Source organism: Micropterus dolomieu, linkage group LG23 (assembly GCF_021292245.1).
Source record: "Micropterus dolomieu isolate WLL.071019.BEF.003 ecotype Adirondacks linkage group LG23, ASM2129224v1, whole genome shotgun sequence".
Classification (NCBI taxonomy): domain Eukaryota; kingdom Metazoa; phylum Chordata; class Actinopteri; order Centrarchiformes; family Centrarchidae; genus Micropterus; species Micropterus dolomieu.
This window is the reverse complement of record NC_060172.1, coordinates 1,572,523-1,594,435: the sequence shown is the minus strand read 5'-3', so window position 1 is coordinate 1,594,435 and position 21,913 is coordinate 1,572,523. Positions and strand designations below refer to the sequence as shown.

At 39.3% G+C, this 21,913-nt stretch overlaps 1 protein-coding gene across 1 annotated transcript in view; it reads right to left on the bottom strand.

Annotated features, from left to right (window-relative positions):
• Positions 1 to 21,913, bottom strand: part of ptprb (protein tyrosine phosphatase receptor type b) — a 65,422-nt gene that overhangs the window by 37,500 nt on the left and 6,009 nt on the right. Inside the window, exons 2-11 of the mRNA XM_046038876.1 lie at positions 18,963 to 19,084; positions 15,635 to 16,040; positions 9,416 to 9,535; positions 8,139 to 8,279; positions 7,791 to 8,063; positions 7,448 to 7,714; positions 6,401 to 6,517; positions 6,150 to 6,296; positions 5,524 to 5,641; positions 3,899 to 4,044 (exon numbers count right to left, since the gene is read on the bottom strand). Of these exons, the coding sequence (XP_045894832.1) occupies positions 3,899 to 4,044; positions 5,524 to 5,641; positions 6,150 to 6,296; positions 6,401 to 6,517; positions 7,448 to 7,714; positions 7,791 to 8,063; positions 8,139 to 8,279; positions 9,416 to 9,535; positions 15,635 to 16,040; positions 18,963 to 19,031 (1,804 nt within the window). The 5' untranslated portion in view covers positions 19,032 to 19,084. The remainder of the gene's footprint in view (positions 1 to 3,898; positions 4,045 to 5,523; positions 5,642 to 6,149; positions 6,297 to 6,400; positions 6,518 to 7,447; positions 7,715 to 7,790; positions 8,064 to 8,138; positions 8,280 to 9,415; positions 9,536 to 15,634; positions 16,041 to 18,962; positions 19,085 to 21,913) is intronic.

The window sequence follows — 21,913 nt, the reverse complement described above, 5'->3', positions numbered from 1 at the left end:
TGTGTGTGTGTGTGTGTGTGTGTGTGTGTGTGTGTGTGTGTGTGTGTGTGTGTGCGCGTGTGTGTGTGTGCGCGCAGGAAGCCTTTGAGCACTGGGAGTGTCTTTCTGTGTGTGTTTCATTCCAAACCTCATTTCTGGCATTTCGGCTATTGTTCTAAAAACTGCGATATTATCACCAAATACACTTTTACACACACACACACACACACACACGTTAACCTCTGGACCTTTAAATGTTGGTAACTCACTCTTCTTATATAAATCCATAAAGGTTCAGATAACACAGCATTGGCTACATTTGTAAATGATGACTTAATTAATAATGACACTGATGATAAAAGCGTTTATAAGTTTTTGTGGAGATGATTTTCGCTTGATGTAATATAAAGACAGAATAACAGGAAGTTGTTAAATCAAGTCTTTTTGCTTTTATTTTTTTTTTACATGAATCACCTGATCAATTAGAAATAAGGAGCATTCGGCTCTTTAAAGCTCAGTTTTATTTCTTTAAATTTCCCTTTTGATTTAATTTAATCAATGTTTACGCAAAGTCGTAGTTACATAATGTATATTATGTAACAGTGTTGTAGTACTCAAGACCGGTCATTGAGGACTCAGGATTTTATTTCAAGACCATAACTTTGGGAATATCAATAAATTGCTTTTGCATTGTCTGATTTATTTGTTAACTTCCTAACTTTGATTGGATGTTAAACGTATTACCAATTACCAATAACCCTAATTAAAAATGTGTTGTTCCTGTTAACGGCTGTCCCCGCGATGGTCAGCATGGAAAAGGAGTGTTGAATAAAATGCTTATGTTGATTTCAGAGTTTGTATGTGGGTGTTTTAATTGGGAATGTGGATCTTTCAGTTCAGTTTAAGAAGTACCTCTGATCTCGTTCCACATTTTATTGTGTGCCATGTAATGTGGGGAACTGGTCTTGCTCTCAGCCCCTAAAAGTCTTGGTCTTGTCTCTGTCTCGATAAACTCCAGTCTTGGTCTTGACTTGGTCTCAGTGTGGGCGGTCTTGCCTACAACACTATTATAAAAAGCTACTAAGGTTCTCGTACATTTGTTTTTTCTTTCCCTCCTAAAACATGATTTTCTCTCTAACGCAGGAAGTCATCTAGTTTTTGTTCTGCACAAATTCAGCTGCTTTAACATTTCTCTATATAAGTCTGGTATTTTTAATAAAGTTAAGTTTCCACTTTTTAATGTTTACAATTTAATGTCAAACTATCAAAATCCACTTTCTGGCTTTATTTGTTGCTTTGAATTACGTCCCATGATCTTTTAATCAGTTGTATACAAGAACTTATTGTCACATGATAAAAGTTTCATTCTGGTTGAAAGCTCTGGGAAGAGCTAGTAATGAAATATGGTGTAACGACATGTTTTTTATGGTTTCAAACTAAAGTTTCCAGGGTCAAGAATTAATTTTCACAATAAGATAGAGACAGGTTTCTCACAATAAAATGCTATGCTAATAAAATGTTATTAACTTCGACTCAGTTTAAGGACTCATGTATTGACAAGCTTCTGAGTTTTGTTGCTGTTGCTCCTATTTAATCTGTTTTATTCTATTTATAAATCCTGTTTGGGTCCTTTATATATTGTCTTATGTGAAGAACTCTAAATTGCCTTTTCGTTTTTGAAAAGCTGCTAAACAAAGAAACTTGACGTTGTTACATGTTTAATTATCTCAGTAGTGTTTGAACACAGAAGAAAACAAATCTGCATTTTCAGTTGTGATTAGGTCAGAATGACAGAAGGTGAACTATATCTGAGATAGATAATAAAAACACGTTACTCTCTTGTCTCAGGATCTTCTGGCTGATGTACTCTGAACTGTTTGTGAACATTCCTGTTGGTTGTTTTTCCTGTAAGCAGCAGCTGAACGTGTTTGATGGGAAACCACACAAGTCCTGAATGGGAATATTGTCTCAACACAATAAGAGTCTGACTGACCGGCAATCAAACACTCTTACATAACTCTCATAACCAAACAATCGTGCTTCTGCTGAAAAAACAAACGTCTACTCTCACAGTGACAAACTGGGAGAACGTCTGGTTTTAATCTTTTGCGTTAACTTAAAGGGTACTTGGAGATCCAACCAAAAGCACATTAGTGTTACATGTAGTTTCCACTTTTTAGGAATTTTCTAGAAACAAACATCAGCGTCTTGAAACTAGACAGAATAAAATGGGCGGACCCTGCGGGTCTGAAAAGTTAAGCCAATGCTGAAGAGCCTTAAACCTGCGTCCTCTCCAGCAGCCAGCAGGGGGCGACTTAAACCTGCGTCCTCTCCAGCGGCCAGCAGGGGGCGACTCCACCGGCTGCAGAAAGAAGTGTGATTGTATAGAAGTCTATGAGAAAATGTTTCTACTTCTCAGCTGATTTATTCCCTCAGTAAACACTTTCCTGATGAGTTTCTGGTCTCAGTCGCTAGTTTCAAGTCTTCTTCAACACAGCATGATGTTCATTTAGTAAATTATGGTCCCATTTAGAGGAACAGAGACCAGGAAGCAGGGGAGGCTTTAGGGCGGGGCTACAAGCTGATTGACGAGTTGAGGCGACTCATATCTGCTGCTCTGTGTACATTAAACCAGCGCCGCTGAAAAAGCTCATCAGGAGTCAGCGGTTCATTTTTCCAGTAAGTACATTTTGTTTTAAGCCTGTTTATCGTTAGCCAGAATTAGCATCTCAGCTAAAATCACAGTAAACGTGAATTACAGATGCACCCAGCTAACCAAGCTAGCCTGCGCCACAGTCCAAATATCATCATGTCCGTTGCCTAGTTGAAAAAATAAAAAACAAAAACAAGATGTCCGCTTCTTTGATACCGTCTGTAGCTGCTACACAATGTGCAGCAACTGCAATCTGAAGAGTTCAGTTCATACTCGTCAAAATCTGAGTTTTGGGAGTCGTAGCACTGCAGTGTAAACAGAAAATATGTATGCAGGCAGAGACACGGCTTCTCACTCATCAGGTTCATAGGCAGGGTTTTAGAAACACTTATGTGCCCCCGCCATAAAGAAGGGGTCAATTATTTATAATTGGCCAAATGTTTTCTGTATCTGTATTAATACAGTTAACTGTTATACAATTATGTTTTATGTACATTTTATTTCCAAAGCTCTTTTTTAAAATGCCTGGAGGAGAAATACTGAAGCCTTTATTTATGTTATTATATTGGCCTAAAAGTACTCACATTTAAACCTACTAGGGATGGGTATCGAGTAGCGATACCTTTAAGGTATCGACCAAAACAGACGAATATCGAGTATTATCGAAACGTCTCCAGTCAAACCAGTACTTCATTCGATACTTTTTGCAAAAAGATTGCGTCAAAAAATTACTATTTGTATGGTTTTGCTTGCAGTCAACCACACAAGCAACACACCGAAAGAAAAAGAAGAGCACGGCTCTTTTTTCCGTTGTGTGCCTAACAAACAAAAAAATTTTACTTTAACAACAAAAAAAAAGCAAGGTATCGAATAAGGTACTGTATTGGTATCAGTATCAGTTTAAGGGTACTGGTTTTGGTAAAATTTTAAACGATACCCAACCCTAAAACCTACTGAGTGCTTTATTTTACTCTACTGTAACTTCCTGATCATATTCTACAAGCTCACCTGATCAGTATTTCAGTCAGTGCACACGAGGACAGCTAAACATGTCAAACGTGTCTACAGGAAAGCATACAGCTAACAAATATGGACAATAAAGTTTCCAATAGTAAATCAATAATGGATACACAATTGAGCTACTTTTTACTAAAATCACTGCCAAAAATACATAATTATTTCAAGGAAACTTCCAAGAAATTACTGAGAAACTACCGACCTTTAAAATAAAGTGTTACAGTGATAATATCAAATTTAGTAACTCACCGGCGCGTCCTTCCAGACTGGTGGTTTCAGACTGCAGCCCCCCGCTGACGGTGGTGGCTAGCAGCCTGTAGAGGGCGCCAGGCGTCAAACCAGCCAGCAGCAGAGAAGAAGAACCAACCGTAACGCTGTAGTTCTGAACCACAACGCTGTGGAGGGAAAAGGCAGCTTAGAGTCACGCTGATGTGGAATAATTAACTTTAAACTTTTATTTCTCCCTCTGTTCTGTCGCTCGATTCGTACCAAGTCAACATAAACATCCTCCATGGTGCATCAATTTAAAAACATCTGTATACATAATCTGACAGACGAGCACAGACAGAACAGCTTCTGCTCTCACAGCTATCAAGATGTGTGACCCTATCAAAATAAAAGTCTGCGTATTGTGGTTCAATCAGTGGTTCCCGACCTTTTCAGCTCGTGACACAGTTTTAGGTGTGTGTGACTTCACCAAAGAGTGAAATCCTCATGTGGTTTCTCCCATGGTTTAATTTCAATAACTCATTGAGGCCCAAAGAGCTTCAACGCTCAAATATTTCACAATAAAAGTCCGAAAATTTTTAATGAATTTGTGTTGCTGAACCTTTTTTTCTTTTCTGCTTGATAATTAAACTTTTTTTTATTTTTATTTATTTATTTATATTTTTTTTTTTACACAAAATGATAGTTGCATGATAAAATATTATATAAAGCTAGCAAGGTGCTCCTAAATTTGATTTTTCTTTCCCTCCTAAAACATGATTTTCTCTCTAACGTAGGACCTCATTTAGTTTTTGTTCTGCACAAATTCAGCTGCTTTAACATTTCACTTGAGCTAAAGGTTAAACAAAAAACTAATTTAATGTTAAACAATCATAATCAACTTTCTAGCTCTTTCCGTTGCTTATGAACCCTTAAAGGAGACCTATTAAACTGATTTTCTAGACCTATATTGTAGTTCTGTGACTTCTGTATGGCAGCTTTTTTTTTCTTATACTGGCTCTTCATGTAGGCCTTCATTTCAGCCTCTGTCTGAAACAAGCTATAGATGCTCCTGTCTCTTTAAGGCCCCCCCCTCTCAAAGCCCACTGTCTTCTGATTGGCCAAGACCTGAAGCATTTTACCAGGCTGTTGTTGTTGCTGGGCAGAACAGGCAGACTGAGCCGTTGCCGTGCCGTTGCTATGGGAGCACATGACCATATATGGAACAGCGGCTCTGTCTGGCTCCGTTGGTAGAAAAAGCAGTTCAGAACAGGAGGAAATCTGAGGTTTTGGCACACAGTGATTTCTTTTAAATACTTTAACCTCATTTTTTTAAGCTTTGGCCGTGTTTAACATGAACATCCAACATTATAACATTGTAGAAAAGTCATAAAATGTGGAAAAGCATGACAGGTCTCCTTTAAGATTCATCTTGTGATCCTCCAGAGGGTGCCAGACCCTTACGCCGGGAACCACTGGGTTAAACATGTGGAGATAAAGTTTTACAAATAAAATATGTGACCAACAGTAAAAACATCAGAGAACCTGACACCTGTTTTGGTTTTTCCGCACAGTGTTAGAGCTGTTTGTTTACACGTGACCGAGCGAGACGTCTTGTGGTCCTGCTGTGTCCCTGAACGCACCCAGACTCTGGTTTAGAGACACACCTGTCGTGCAGCAGGATCAGTGAGTACGAGTCCACGTCTCCTGGTGGTTTTTCCCATGATACCTGGAGGCTGTTGAATCCAGAGCTTCTCATAGTGATGACACGAAACGCCATGGGAACTGCAACACACACAAACACACTGAGCAGTTAAACATGCATGTGAGGACCTTAAGTCTTTTAAATATATAATGTAATTATTAATTTAACTGTACTACTACACTTGAGATTCACAACATGATGGTCTTGTTTTCTACATTAAATTAAAAAAGGGTGAGGAAAACTGTTTTATTTTTTATATATTTATCTCGGTATTTTTTTCTTTTTCAAGGCCTAAACATTTGATTTTATTTTAATGGTAAAAGCTTTAAATTTTAAATATAAATATATGAAAGACTTCTGGTCCTGAACTTCCCAGAAAAATTACAAATGACAGGGACTTCTGTGTCCTAACAGTACAAATACATGCTTGTAAACGTGACAGAATGTACTACTACCGTATATTTTATAGTTTATTTTAATGATGGAAAGGAACAACGGTTTATTTAACTCCTCTTGTATCCCCAGTAGAACATTTACAAAGGTCCATTTCTGAGACCTCACAGAGGAGCATTAACATATAAAACACACCTGTCCTCCCCTCCAAAGACACAGAGGTGTTCAGTTTCCCGCTCCTGGTTGTCACGGTGATGGTGTACCGCCTCCCAGGTGTGAGCACATTGAACGTGCACTCCCTCATGTTTGGCTCCACCTCCCTGGTGTCCACAGTGACGTTACCTGCGAGATACAGGAAGCAAATGAGAAAGCCCGTCTCTCCAACCTTCTGAGTTATTCATCAGAACAGATACAGGTGAGCTGATCTACGGCATCTTGATGGTTACCGTGGCGAATGGTCAGGAAGTAGCTGTCACGTGACCCGGAGGGGGCGTGGCTCCACATGGCGCTGAGCGAGGTCTCGTCCGAGTGCCGTATGTGGAGGTCCGACACCGGAGCCGGAGCTGCAGGGACAGAAGGACGAGGTTCAGGTCGTCAAACACAAAACGCTCTGCAGCAATTCTCTTCTGCGTTTCTACCTCAGTACTTTCTTTTTGTAGTAATAACTATATATTTTTACACACTCTCAGTTTTCCTGTCATGTATTTCTGAGGTTTTGCTCTGCTTTTTTTGTCACGTGTAGTTCTGTTTTTGTAGTGATATATATTTTTTCTGTCATGTACCGACGTATTTTATCTCTTATATCTTTGCAGTTTATGGAGTTATGTTTCTATAATTTCTGTCATACTTCTGCAGTAATATGTATTTCACAGTTATGTATTTCTAAAGTATTTTCTGTCATTTGTTATATACATATACTCCATCTGTTAGCTTTTTAATCATCAATTTCAGTGGCAACGATTAGTTATGTTTTTGTATTTTGTGCAGTGATATGTATATTTATTCTTTCAAATAATTCTATATTTGTCTTTCAATTTTCTGTAATGTACAGACATATTTTATCTCTTGCTTTCCTGTATTTCTGGAGTTATGCTCCTACATTTTCAGGGATATGTTTTCTATGTTTCTGTATTCCAGCAGCAGTACATATTTTCCGTTATATATATTGTATTTCTGAACATATTTTTTTGGTCATACTGTTTACTTAAGTTATGTTTTTTATCATTTAACCCATCTTTAACTAAGTAAGACCTGTTTAGATCAGTGATCTCTTTTACAAAGGTGACCTGGCCAAGACAGCAGCATGAAAAAGTTTAAATATGTTAAGTTATGTATTTCTACAATAAAAAATTTCAGTCATACATTTCTGTAGTTCTTTCTGTATTTTGTCAGATATTTCTAAAGTTTATATATTTCCTCTGCTAGTTATATATATTGTCTTCTGTATTTTTGCAGTAATATATATTTCTGCCGTAGTAGTAGTAGTAGTAGACCTGTTTGTCCTTCACAGCTGCTCTCGGCCGTCAGTCCTCCACTCTCCACTCTCAGCACGGCTCTGTACAGCCTCCCAGGCGTTAGACCCGTCCCAGGAAAGCTGAAGTTCACTGCCTCTCGGTCCAAATCGGCGCTGACTAACTCCTGAGAGCCGTCAAACAGGAACAGCCTGTAGCTTTCCCAGCGTCCAGCGGGGGGCGTCCAAGACATGAGGAGACCGCCGGAGGAGGAGAGCGTCAGGGAGAGGAGGGACGCCGCCGCCGGAGCTGAAGACAAGACGAAGACAGGATGAAGAAACATAAAAGGGAAAAGTGCAAAAAGAGAAAAAGAACAACACCTCACCTGTCCTGACGGTGATTTCTGATTGGTTCGTCAGCTTGCCGCTCCTCGACGTCACTGCGACCCGATAGGCTGAGCCAGGAGTTAACTGATCGATGGTGACCGCCGTGGCGTCCGATGGAAGAGTCGTCTCCCGGCGGCTCGTGCCGTTGGTCAAGAGGGTGACGATGAGCGTGTCCAGGTCGCCGTTGGGCTGTTGCCATGACAACGACAAGCTTGTACTGCTGCTGTTGTTGTTGTCGTCGTCAGCTGTGAGGTTGGAAACGGCAGCGGGAACTAAAAAGAGATTGAAATGTAAGATTTCTTTCCTTCCATCCTGTCCTCTCTCTCTCTCGCTCTCTCTCGCTCTACCTGTCTGAGCCTCCATCATCTGGCTGTTCTGCAGCCCGCCGGCCTCCGTCACCATGGTAACGTTGTACAGTCGCCCCGGCGTCAGGTCGAGGAGTTTGTGTTGCGTCGCCGTGCTCTCCAAGGTCTCGTTCCTCAGCAGACCTGCAGACACGGAGGAGAGGAAGAAGTAGTGAGGTGGAACAAAAGGTCACATGACTCTCCAGCAGCTTGTTCATTGGGCAGAAGACCCTGTAATCATAATCTACGTTAGAGGACGAACTCAAACCTTTTACCTAAGTAGAAATATATATAGTTTTTTGGGTGATTTTAATACTTTCAAATAAAACTCTTTATTTTCTAGAACTTCACCTTTTGAAAACGGAGATCGTTAAATTTTTTTTAACTATAACAGAGTATTCATTCTTTTAGCAGCGGAGAGCTTTGATGGGGTGAAAACGCTTGGTGGCACTAAAGGACTGGCATTAGACAGTTGTTTGCATGATTCTGTTAAAAAGCGATCCAAATTAAAAAATAGATAGAGCATTCAATCTTTTTGCAGCAGAAAGTTAGGGCTTCATGTTGTACGCTTGTGGCGACGTTATTACGTTGTTGTTGCGGTGAAAAATCACATGATGGCCAGACGAGTAGCGCCAGAGGAGCGGCTAAGCAGGTTGATAGGAATGTCCGAGAGAGATTAAGAGAAATACTAGTAGTTTAGCGTAGTTTAGTATAGAGTTATAGTAGTTGTAGTATATTTAAACACAGTAGGCCTAATTATCAAATATTGTAGTAGAAGTAATAACATGAACTGTGAACATACAGCACTTATTAAACATCTTTGCATCCTGCTCATAAAAATGAGCAAATCTAAAAATTTTTTTTACATATTTCAAATAATTTGTGGTATGTTAATAAATATTTTTTCATCTTTCTACCTTTAGGAATCTTTTAGATCAAAATGTTTTATGTGTTTACTTTTATGAGAAAATATGCCCGATTTTTGTATTTTCTTTTTAATTTATGACACAATTTCACTTTTTTTATTTACTTTTATAAATTATTATGTTTTTTGACTTACATAAGTTCAATGGATAGAAATGACATCACAATAAGCTAAAAATAAATTGTTGCAGGGTTACCTTAAGGTTACTTGATGGCATCACTCTCACCTGTACAATTTCAAAATAAGGCAAACCTTTGTGAGGCTTCGGGGTGTCAAATTTTGACGTTCAACTCATTCGCACTGCGAGCTGTGATATTATGTTCTTCTTGTTGGGGATGAAACATGACAGACGTACCCGTGTGATCCCACAGTTGCAGCCTGAAGCGCTGCGTCCTGCCTGGGCCGGCCTGCCAGGAAAGGCCCAGGCTGCTGGAGGTCCTGGAGGTCACCGCCAGGCCGCTCACCGCTGACGGCCCTGAAGAGGCAAACGGACACTGTGAGAAAATCCATCACTGATAATTTTGAGGTACTTTAATGGAGCATCTTCAGTTTCTGCTACTTTATTCTCTTACTTTACACTTCTGAGGAAAATTTTAATTACTAGTTACTTTGCGGACTGATATGAATAATACAAAATATTAACAAATAAATTAGATATACATTATTGCGATTAATTAATTAAGCTGCAACAACAATACAGTGATGAAGAAATGGATGCATGAATAATTGTAATGCAACTGTCATTCTGCTTAATGAGTACTTTTACTTTTGTTCTAAGATTTATTTATGCAGGTCTTTTACATGTAACAGAGTATTTCTACACAGTAGTATTGCTAGTTTTACTTAAGTGTTGAGTACTTTGTCCAGCGCTCAAAAATGACAAGGAATCATCACTTTGTTAGACATGTGTTACGTTCTCCGTGTGTAAGAAGACCTTAAACTGCTTAATCTCCAAGTTATGTGCTCCCATTACTAGTGCAACTAATATATAAATATATTATTTTATTATGTTCACAATCCCGACATTCAACCTCTCTTTTGGTTGTGATGCCCCCATGAACCCCCCCGACTCCGTCAACATAAAAACAGCCCAGTTTCATCTCTGTGTGAGCCTAGCTTAGCGCAAAGACAGGAAAATCTACAAACTGCATCCTAAAGCAGTGGGACTTCAACGTGATTTATCTGTTGTGAGCGTGAGGAAGGTTTCGGCAGGAAGGATCCATCGCCTCAATCTGTGGCCTTGTCATCAAAGTCTGAGCGCTGTGGGAGTCCTGTTGACACACATATACTATAAAAACACTCCCATGCTTCTCTTCAAGCCATCCGCCTGCCTGAGCGCTCCCGGCTTCCTGGTTTGTGTTTTTCCCACAATGCCTCTGTGTGCGCCGAGGTTGAACGATGTTATCAGGCCGCGACATCTCTGCCGCCGAATGCCACAGCGAGACAAACAGAAGTCTCTCCTCTGCAGCCACCTCTCAGTCCGACTGTTGATGTTTCTGTCTCCATCAGCGGCTCCTTCATCACTCGCGGTGTTTTAAGGGAAATGAGCAGAGGTGGAGGAAGTACTCAGATCCTTGAACCAATACCACACTGTAGGTCCTGCTTTGGAAACTCTACTTAACTAAATGTGTGAGAGTATAATCAGGAAAATGTAGTAAAATGTCCCTGTTGTATCTTCATCATTAATGTGCAGCAGGATGTTGCTGAACTGTTCAGTTTCAGACTGCAGCTGATGATTCTTTTCATTGCTGATTATTTCCTCCATAAAATTGATTGTTTGGTTTGTAAAGATTCTGCAGTCACAGTTAGCCAGAGCCCAAAGTGACTCCTTCACAACGCTCGTTGTGTCAAAACCTCAACGTTTTTTACAATCACAAAGCAGCAACTGTTCACATGAGAGAAGCTGAAACCATCAGAATAGGGCAGCACAATAAAACAATAATTATCACAATATAATTTTGGTCAATAACAACAGCATCAAGTGTTTGTTCTGACCAGAAAGAAAAGTTTAAAAACAACAATTAACCATCTGGTTTCTTCAACTTCAACAAAAATCAGCCTTTAAACTTCAAAGATTTAATTAATTGACATTTATCCTGATAATTATAGATTTTGAATTTATACAAACTGTTGCGTAGTTTAATGGCTTTGTGTAAAAATCTGTGTAAAGTCATTACCGTAAAACTTTAATAGCTTTTTTTGTTTATTTCCACCAGTATAAATTTTACTTTAATACCATTTTTTTCATTTTGTAGGCAGCAATGTAATGAAAACAAGCGTACCCAATCAAAAGCTGTTTTGATTCTTTTGATCGGTGGAGCCTCGCAGACTAAAGGAAGATAAACAATCGAGGAACGGACACATTTGGACTTTACGACCGCTTCAAAAAAAAAAAAAGGTCCACGCCGGTATAATCTGAGTGAATTAGACTTTGGGGCTCGTTGTTTCCATAAAATGAGCTGAACAATTAAATTGTGGAGAATCTAACCGATTTAACGATGTGTAGCCTGTTCGTACTGACAAGTTTAAACATTTATATTTGTATTCACGATCTAAGCAGCCAAAGCGAGCAACCCGACAGGGTTTAAAGCTGTGTTCACACACAAAGTCAATGCAAACATGCGAATTCCTGCAAATTCGCTCCAGGCGGTGCGGAAGACGCGTTTGTTGTGACATTCGCTCGAGTTCAGAAATTTGCTTGACACCATGTTGTGAAAGCCTGTGAGACTGTCCAGATGTCACTGACGGCTTCAGAGCGTTGTTTGGAGAGGACCAGGCGGAGCTGGCCGACACAGAGCTGTTTAAGTCCAGGGAAGTGTAAAAGAAAGAGCCGGGAGCCGCGCTGCAACTTTTGGACAAATAAACATCCGTAGTCGGACTGGATTATGCTCGGACAACTACGCCGTTTACCCGCGGGAGGAGCTCAGTAAACTGCTGTTATTAAATTAGCTTTTTACTTTAGTTTTTGGGATTACAAAGTTGATTTATCTTCACCGGAGCTTCTCAGCAGCTTCCTTGCACATCCTGTTCCACTGTTGTTGTTAGAGCTCTGCTGGACTACGACTTCATATTTATATAAAAACCAGACAAAACTGGACATTACTTGGAGAAAAGAAAGCGAGGGGGTTGAACTACCTGGTGAGTTCAGAAAACATGTGTCTGTAACTTTATTCCAGCTGTCGTTGTACTTTACTGTGACCAAGTTAGCATAGCCCTGATCGATCCGAACTCCACTCAGAAAACAAACATTTTAAAAGTTGTTGTCCTGCTTACTTGTTGACAGACCTGAGAAAGCATGAATTCAGATGTCTAACAAATCTGCATCATACTGTAGTTATTTCGGCATCAGTTTGATCCGTTTATTGCCATTAAATCACAGCAAAATGTTTACTTTAGGTTCATACAGCTGTAATATCCACGGGTTGTGTTTATTCGCATTATCGCCTCGTGTGTGAACACTTCGCAGTTGTCCAGCGATACAACGCACGCGAGGAAAGCGTTGTATGTGAACACACCTTAAGAGGTTTTATACATCCAGAGAGCTTCTATAAAAACCAGACCAGGCGTTTAATCGAGACCTGCGTTAATGTGTTCCCACACCAGGCCAGTGAACGGGGTAGGCGGCTGTTTGGGACTCTGCTATTAATTGAAGTTTTACGGTTAACTAAAGCTGTAAGTAAGTGAAAGGTAAGCAGGTAAAAACTGACCTGCAGGGGTCACATGAACACTAAAGGTCACAGTCACAGCGCCTCGAAAGATTAGAAACCACAGAACAAGTGTTTTGCATTGCTGAGAAGGTTACTGTCGGGACTCGACTGGGTGCAGCTACACCCTGTTTCCTCCACACACACACACACACACACACACACACACACCCTTTCCCACTGCTTCCCCCAGAACAAAGAAACAATGGAGGCAGGAAATGGCTGAACTCTGAGCTCTGCCCACGATGGAAATACACACTGAGGGTCCAACTTCTGTTCTGGACGCCCGCCATCACGGAGACACAACACACACACACTTTTACCGCTCTATCACTCTCTCTCAGCAGGGCCGAGGTTCCTGTAGCTAATCACAGAGCTGCAGAGAGGGAAGCTACATGACATTAACTCAAGACTCTACACAACAAGGAGGTTGTGTTCTTTTACTTCAAACGGCGAGAGGTCAGAGGAGATGGAAACAATAGGACGGAACACAATAGAGTGTTTGTTAAATAACTGTGAACGGGGTGTTTAACTTCTAACACTGCAGGTTGTTACAGGTACAGGTGTGTGCAGCCGTCCCAGCTCAGTGATCAAGTCTATTTTTATACATCAGCAGTGGAAGAAGAATTCAGACCCTTTAAGTGCTAATACAACAGTGTGAAAACACTCACAGGCCTGCAACCAAAACTTACAATATGTAAGTTTTATCACAAACATGTACTTAGTAAGAAAATAAAAGTACTCATGTTGCAGTAAAATGTTTCTCCATTATATCTGATGCTTCTTACTCTTAAAACCAGCTTGTCTGTAAAGCACTTTATACTTAACTAACCTGTACCAAAGATGCCATTCAAATAAAGTTTGACTGAACCCAACAGCATGTAAAAATTGGTAAAATCAGCTTCACCTTGACCGTAAAATACTGCTTTCCTCTGGGGGATGTAAATCTCAGCAGGTAGCCTACAAAATCTTTGCCGAATTATGCGTCCACCTCCTAAGGTCCTTTTCAGACACTTTGCTGTTCACATCGTTTAAACGTGGTTAACGCCACATGTTTTTGCTGCAATTCCAGGAATGGTACTTTTACTAAATGTAATAATATATTAACGATTGTTAACGTTCATAAAAAGAAATACTAATCATTTATCACTACTGATGACCCCCACAAAGAATTGTATAGCGTTTAAAAGCATAACACCTGTGAAAATGGCACAATGAACATTTTCACTTAGGGGTGTGAGATACTGTATATTCTCTATTGATAAGTAATTCATACAACTCCAAAAAATCCTAACTATAGGGAGGTTTTTCAGACGCCTCTGTGACACTACTGGAGAGAATGATGCTCGCCTGACTCCATCCAAATGTCGCACTCTGTCCTTTGTTTCTCTCCTGGCCAGGTGAGCGATACTGCCAAGATGGAAGGACGCCGCTCCGCCCACCCACACTCTGATGGACGACACGTCCTGTTTAAACCTCGAAACATTCGTTACTCCGTTACTGCCTATTTAAAGAAGCACTCTCCTCTGTCCCTCCATCTATATCACCTTCAGGGAAACGCCTTAGAGCTAGCAGATGTAAAGGTAACCGCTATAAGCTGTCCTTCATCCCAACTTCCATAGTGCTCCTAAATAAACAATCTGCTCGGAACAAGACGGCTTGAAGCACTTCCGGCACTTTATTTATTTATTTTTAAGCATAGTTTAATATTGTTTGATCGCTTGCACTAATGTTTTTTAATCAACCAGTCTGTCATACTGTTTTCTGCTTTATGTGCTCAAGTGCAATTGAATATAATAATTCTGAGGTTTCATTTCACTCAGGTTCTACTCATCTTGTAATCAATGATCGACAGGGCCAGGGTCACGGATACTTGTGCAATGTAATGTAAATGTATCGTGGATTGTATGATGTAAGTGAGTGTAAAGTCCGGATGTGATACTGGTGTGTTATGTTTCACTTCTTGCTTTGTAACCTTACATCCTGGACCAAAGTGATTTGAAGTAAACTCTGTTAGAGCAGGTTTGGGGGAGGGATAAGGGAACGGGCTGGTACCTTTTTTTACATTAAGCAGACACTGTACACGTGACATATTTGTTTAAAAAAGTATAAAATAAATATTTGATACTATAAATCAAGGTTTCCATCCACTGATCACCGGTTTCATCTCAACTCTCGCTAAAAAGCTAGAAAGAAACAAGGGTAAAAGTAAGAAGAAATAAATGAGCAGTGTCAGCTGCGTAAAATGTGTAACTTTACAACAATCAACTGCAGGACATCCAACAGACCTTTTCAGTGTGACACAGGTGTAACTAAAAACATTAGTAATGGCTGAATTCCATTTGCTGCTACTGGGAGTGCTGGCTCACTGACTGGAACAGAGCCATCAATAATGTTATTGGTTACACCTGTGCAAAAGGTCTATTGAGATCAGATTTTAATGTATTAAACATTTGTTCAGAAATCTATTCATAAAAGATGGATATCTGTCAGGATGCACACGGGAGGGGGGCGGGACACTTAAATAAAATGTAACACAGTGGATGATCCAAAGAGGTGCATGCTGGGTAAACATGTGTTTTTAAATTTTAACTCTCACTCACTTCCTTTCCATCATCTGTTTACAGACTAAATGTACTTTTACCTGGCACAGAAAATAAGACAACATGATCGCATGCAGCGGAATGAGCTTCAAAGTTAATTCTTTTAATTAGTCTGCGCACTTTAAGCACAAAAAATGATTGAATACTAATAAAAATGTAACTTTTAACTGAGCAAACACCCTCTGTGGAGGACGACTGTGTGACACTGATGAAAGCTCCGGAGCAAGCAAAGAAATGGACTGAGTTTTGTGTAGTATGAGGACTCACTGGTGTGCAGGGTGAGGTTCGCCGTCTCCTCGTCTCTCCGGGACTGAACCAGCAGCTGGTAGGCGGTTCCAGGCTCCAGGTGATCCAGCACGCAGGTGAAAACATCTCCTACCTCCTTGTTCCCTCCATCCTCGACTCCTAGCTGGTTGGTTTCCAGATAGTTAGCTCCCATCTCCACCTCTTTCACCTCCTTCGCTCCTCTGATCTCATTAGTCTGTATCTCCTCGTCTCTTCTTCTACACTCGCCGCTGTCTCCTCCGGCGTCTGGAGATGTTACGCTGAAGGAGCAGTTCTGTCCGGTTGTGTTGACTGTCAGTGATATGGAGTCCAGGCCGGATACTGGTTCAGACACGGAGATGCTACATGGGATGGACTGGCCCTCTGTGGGAGCCGCACGGCTCAGATCCTGACGGGGGAAACAAGACACAAAGATTTTCATCTTTCAGCTCTTTCAGGTCACTTTAGATTCATGTTAGTTAGAATTTGTTCCATTTCTGAGCAGTGAGTTTATTAAAAAGTCACCGCCTTTTGCTAATTAGCTAATTGCCCGCTTGACAAGATCGGGCCCGCCCCAGTACATTTAAGTCACAGAGCTGAGCATCCGTTTACAAAAGTTTAATTAATCCAGAATCCTAAAAGATGTAGAAAAGTATTCCAACCACTGCCCAAAAAGAACAAATAAAAAAGGTTTTTAACCCGTTTCTCAAGTTGCGACTGTATTCCCTATTAAGGTATATGGACATGATCTCCTTGCTTGTTTTGTATAAAACAAGTCAAATATAAATGCAAAAACATAAATTTATAGTTAGTGAATTGAACATAGATACATATAACTGACAATAAAACTCTGAATTAATGATCTGAGTACTTTCTAGTTAACTGGACAGGAATAACTTGGCAAACATGTTGAAATCTTATTTATGGTGCAGAAGATTAAATATCTTTTCATTCAGTTAGTCTTTGAGGATCCTGGTGCTTCGCTCTTAGATTCAAATGTTATGATAATCCATGGGGCTAGGGTCATGTGTGAAGACTGAGATGGAAGTTGGAGATGTGGGTTATGCAGCAGGAGTGGTTTGAGAGGTTTAGATATTTTGCTGCTCTCCATGAAGTAGGAAACAACTAGCCTTTATAGCCAGAAGTGTTTTATAGTGTGTAGTAGTACTTCTTTGATCCTATTGTTCTGATAATATTTCACTCACTACTGAGATCTGAACCAGGCTGACTTTAATTGTTAATATATGGCAGACAAACAGCAACAACACAGTAAAACCTGTGCTCACCAACCACCATAGCCCGAGACACCGCTGAGAAGTTCTGGGCGGATGGATACGTTATGCTAAGCTAGGCTAACTATGTCCTGACTGCCAGCTCTGTGACTCAGAAAGAGAAAGTGTTTGTCCCAAAATGTTAAATTATTTCTTTAAAATGTCCAGTAGATCACCAGTCAGACTTTACAGATCTTTGTGTTTGTTTGTTTTTCTTATTACAAAGGGACTCTGGCTGATGAGTTGATATTCAGCAGCTCCTTTTCCCTCCATTAGTGCAAGCATATTTTGATCCGTGCTCACTAGAGGAGCTGTAAACTGTTTCGTCTGGAAACACTACAAATGTTCAATGTTGGGGAACACAGAACTCAAATTATTTTAATCTACTACAATAAAATCTTCATATTGTTCAGTTAAAATTATGTTAAATCAAAAACAATGGAGCTTTTGTGTTGCTGCCAAGATGCTGTCAAATGGACAGTTGTAATTAATCAGCTTTAGCTATTTAAAGTGTAAACTGTAACTGCACGTGTTTTTATCACTTTTGGGTTCAACCTCGAGTTCAACCAGTAATATTTTAAACCGGAAAGCAGTACATTAAATAAAATAATTTGTTTCTGATAATGAGGTTCAGCGAGTTCAGAGACAAACAGTACCGCAGGGAGGACAGAGACATACAGGAAGACCGGGAAATGACGACTGAGGAAAATTGAAAAAAGAAACTGATATTTTTGGGAAGTCGTGTCCAGATATCTTGTGTTCTCTTCTGTGTTGTAGTTAGTGCACATTGAGCTTGTGTGAGCTCTTGTTCTTGTAGGTTGGTGTTCAATTAGCTCTTGGTAGCTTCTGACCTTGGAGCATAAGCAGGGTTGTTTGGGCTGCAGCTTGATGTTGATTCTCAGTTGGATTGGCAGTCCTATTACTTTATTTATTCATCTAGCTTTTATCCAAAGCGACTTACAATTGCTATATATATCAGAGGTCGCACGCCTCTGGACTACAACTAGGGGTTAGTAAGTATCTTGCTCAGGGACACAGTGGTGGATGTGTCGCAGTGGGGACTCACACCAAAGGCATGTGTCTTATCCACTGCACCATCACCACCCCTGCCATCACTTGTTTCAAAATGCCTCGCTCGTTCACTTCTAGCAGAGGACACCATTTCCCCATATGTCTGCCTCTGTGCAATCAGCTATCCAATAAAAGCAAATATCTCCCCAAAAAATGTTGTAACAAGGATTTTTGAGACAACCTTTTCACCCTTTGTTAAAAAAAGAAGATCATGGCTGAAAATATGGCAGTAAAACAAACCATGACTAGAATGACACACAAGAAAAGACAGTGGAGAAAATCCCTGATGACTTACAGATTACTGTTCCCATATGTACTGCTTCACAAGAGAAAAACTTTTTAAGCCCTGAAAGTAAGGATAGGATTACCTTTCAAATACTCACGCATGCTGTATCATATCTACAGCACAGTGGTAGCAAAGCTGCTCTCAAGTTCATATATCACATTTTTCATTCTTATTAGATGCTGTTAGAAGGACTAATTTCTTGATTTAATGAGAAAAGAGATAAATATTTATTTTCCGTTTGTTTTTCAGTTTCACCTGAATTCCGAGGCATATAGTATTGCTTCCATATTGCCCATATTATATGGTAAAACTGCATGAGAATGTGAATTAATATTTAACTTTAGAAGTAAAATGATGAACTGGTTGAATCATTTAAGCCGTGGCTTTGTTTAGATATCGATATACTTTTCTGGGTATAATGAAAAAAATGCAAGAAACATTTTTATATACTGAAGTCAGTTCTTCATTGTCAAAAAAATAAATAAATAAAAAAGACGAAAAATTGCCATTTATTTTTGATATGAAGCTCAACTAAAGTGGCATGAAAAGTGTCTGTTTCAATCTTATAACACACATTTTTTCCACTATTTGTTGCACAAAACTTGACATTATAAGCTTGATATTGCATTTGAAACTCCTTTGTCAGTTGATTTCCTACATAGATCATAAAAGGTATGAAGTAAAGAAATGTGAGCAGACTCACCCGGAGCAGCAGCAGCAGCGCCGTGAACCACAGGCGGCATAGATAGCTGTGAACTTTACATTTCAGCATTTTGATCGTCCTTCAAATCCTGAGACACACCACGCACCACCATACTCCTGAGGCTGAGGTAAAAGATGTATGTTTATATTCACTTAATAATGATGAAAATATCCCTCTTTTGTCTTTGAGGTCTTCAGCGGAGAACGAGTCCTTCTGCAATACAAAACAGCTGGAAAACAACTAGCTAAATGTCCTTTTTCTCTCTTAGAAAAACAAAATACCTCAATTTGACGAAAAACATTAATTAGGTTGTTTGTCCTAGAAATTTCATCTCTTTTGTCCGTTGGCTCTTCTCTGCCTCGTGTCCATCCTCAACTCAGACTTCAGACACAGTCTTTCCTCTCTTTTCTCTGGACTCCCCGTCTCACCAGCTGTCTGTCTTTCTTCCTGTCTGTCTGTCGGTCAGACTCTATAGTGTCGAGGTCGGGAGTCACTAACAGTCTTCCTCAATCAAGCCAACAGCTCTGTGAGTCACTGCAAAGGCACGTCTACAAACCCTGCCTGGATGGAGGATATAAATAGGCCTGTAACCACAATGGCAGCACACCTAGCTGCACTAACAGCAGAGGTAGATGTTATAAATAGAGACGAGTGTTTGATTAATTCCCACTGAGACCAAAGTTTGCTCCATCTCTTTCTTTCATGACAGCATTTTATGTGTATTCATCTGAGTGGGTGTAAATTTAGTTTCCCACATTAAATCCGTCATTTTGTTTCGGATTTGCAGTTATGGTTCTGGAGCAGCTGATAATTAATAAACGTTGGTAATTAGCAGTGCACCTGCTTGAAACTTTATAGCAGTATAACAGTATGTATATTTATATTATTATCCAACCAAATGACTCTGATGTGAAACTGGTGCTAGTACTGTCAATCCAACTGAGAATCAACACCAAAATGCAGCCGTTCCCCAACTTTAGCCACTTCTAACTTCATAGTTTGGGTTTCTGTACCTACACGCGTAGACTCCAAGGGCAGAATCTGACAGCTAATTGTACGCTACCTTACAAGAACAAGGGCTAACACACGCTAGCTATACACTACTAGGACTAAGCTTAAGTAGTTGTTGGTTAACACGTAGTTCCTTACTGCTTCGCCTAAAATTAATCTTTTTATTTAAATTTTGTTATTTATTATTAGGAAATTGTTTGAAAATTATGGAGCTATAAAACAAAAAAAAGGTTCCTATTATGTGGTGCATGTTTATTTTAAGAACTGTTGTTCTAAGTTAGCAGTATGTTTGTTGTATCAGCATTTTATATCATTACTCCATGAGTTAAATATCTTGTTATGTTAACAAGATGAGAAGCCTTCCATTGATCATCACTCAGTAATTAACATTTCTTAAGTTAAATTTGGTTTCATCGGTGCATAAATACATTTTAAGACTTATTCTGACAAGGTGGTAATTTCATTTTTTTAAGATATCAAATTAGGCCTACAGCTAATGTTTATCTTAAGAATCAGTTCGTCTATTATCTTTATAATTGTTTTTTTTTTTAATTAGTCTATAATAAATGACCATCTTAATTTCCCCAAAACAATCCAAAAACCCCAAGCCGAAACTTAAATGACATTTTCATGTCAAATACAACGGTAGAAAACACAAAAACAAAAAAATTTGTTTCATCACTACTGTATATAAAAGTATTAGTTTGTAATTTAAACTTTTTTATCTTAATAAATTTAATTTTGTTTCAGATTTAAGAATCAAGTTTTACAATAACACTTCCTCAAGTCTTGGAAGACAGAAGCCCAGAACAGCCGTTGTTATTTCTAATTAAACACTTCAGTTGAAATTACAACGCTATTTATCTAAGAAATGTTCAAGATAAACTTTCTTTAGTGATACTGCTCATCAGACAGACAATCAAACCCCACATTCAAAACATGTTTTGTTAAAAATGTAAATACGTTAAATTAATTGTGCACATTCTTATTTTGTAGAAATAAAGGTTTAATGATGCCGTCTCAACATTTTGTACCGTATTGTCCCTATTACAATTTATCTTGTGTTTGGAGATAAAGTTAATTTTTCATCGCCATAATAAGTCTTGCATTGGTACATCTGTTGCCTCACAATTCACATAGTTTACATTTGAGTTGATTATGCAGCATTACAAGTTAAAATACCAAATGCTTTGTTTCAGTTGGCTGGAGCTACTTTTAGTCATCCACACCTCTTTCCTTCCTTCCTGCTCCCTTCCCCTCTCTCTTTGTCTCACTTTCTCTTGTTAAATGACAGCATGTTTCTAGGAACACCAGTTTAAGATCCATACACACCAAACTGTAACTGTGTCTTTACAGGTCTCCCTAAAAAACAAAATTTCAAATCAGACAGCTGCAGCTTATTCAGAACGCTGTTGCTGCTCGAGACCTCACTAAGACCAACAAAGTGGATCGCATCACTCCAGTTCTGAGGTCTTTACACTGGCTTTTTGTCTGTCGAGTAACTGATTTTAAAATACAGCTGTTGGTTAGTTCTGAACTTCTGTTACGTTATGAACCATCCAGACTCTCTGCTTTCTGTCCCCACAGTCAAATCTAACCCAGGAGAAGCAGTGTTTAGTTTTTATGCTTCATTTATCTGGAAGAAACTCCCAGAAAACTGCAGATCTGTTAACTGTTTTTTAACATAAAAATGTATTTTAATGATTCTGATTGGTATCTTACACTGCTCTATAACTTTTACTGCCGCGTTTTACCTTTTTTTTTTGGTTACTCGTTTTTTATTTTATTTAAATGTCTTTTTATTGCACCATGTTGCTTTTATGTAAATCACTTTGAATTTCCTTGTTGAAATGTGCTATACAAATAAACTTGCCTTGCCCTCCATGAAGTAACTTCACTGTCAAGAATCTGAACAAATCTTCAAAATAATCCACAAACAT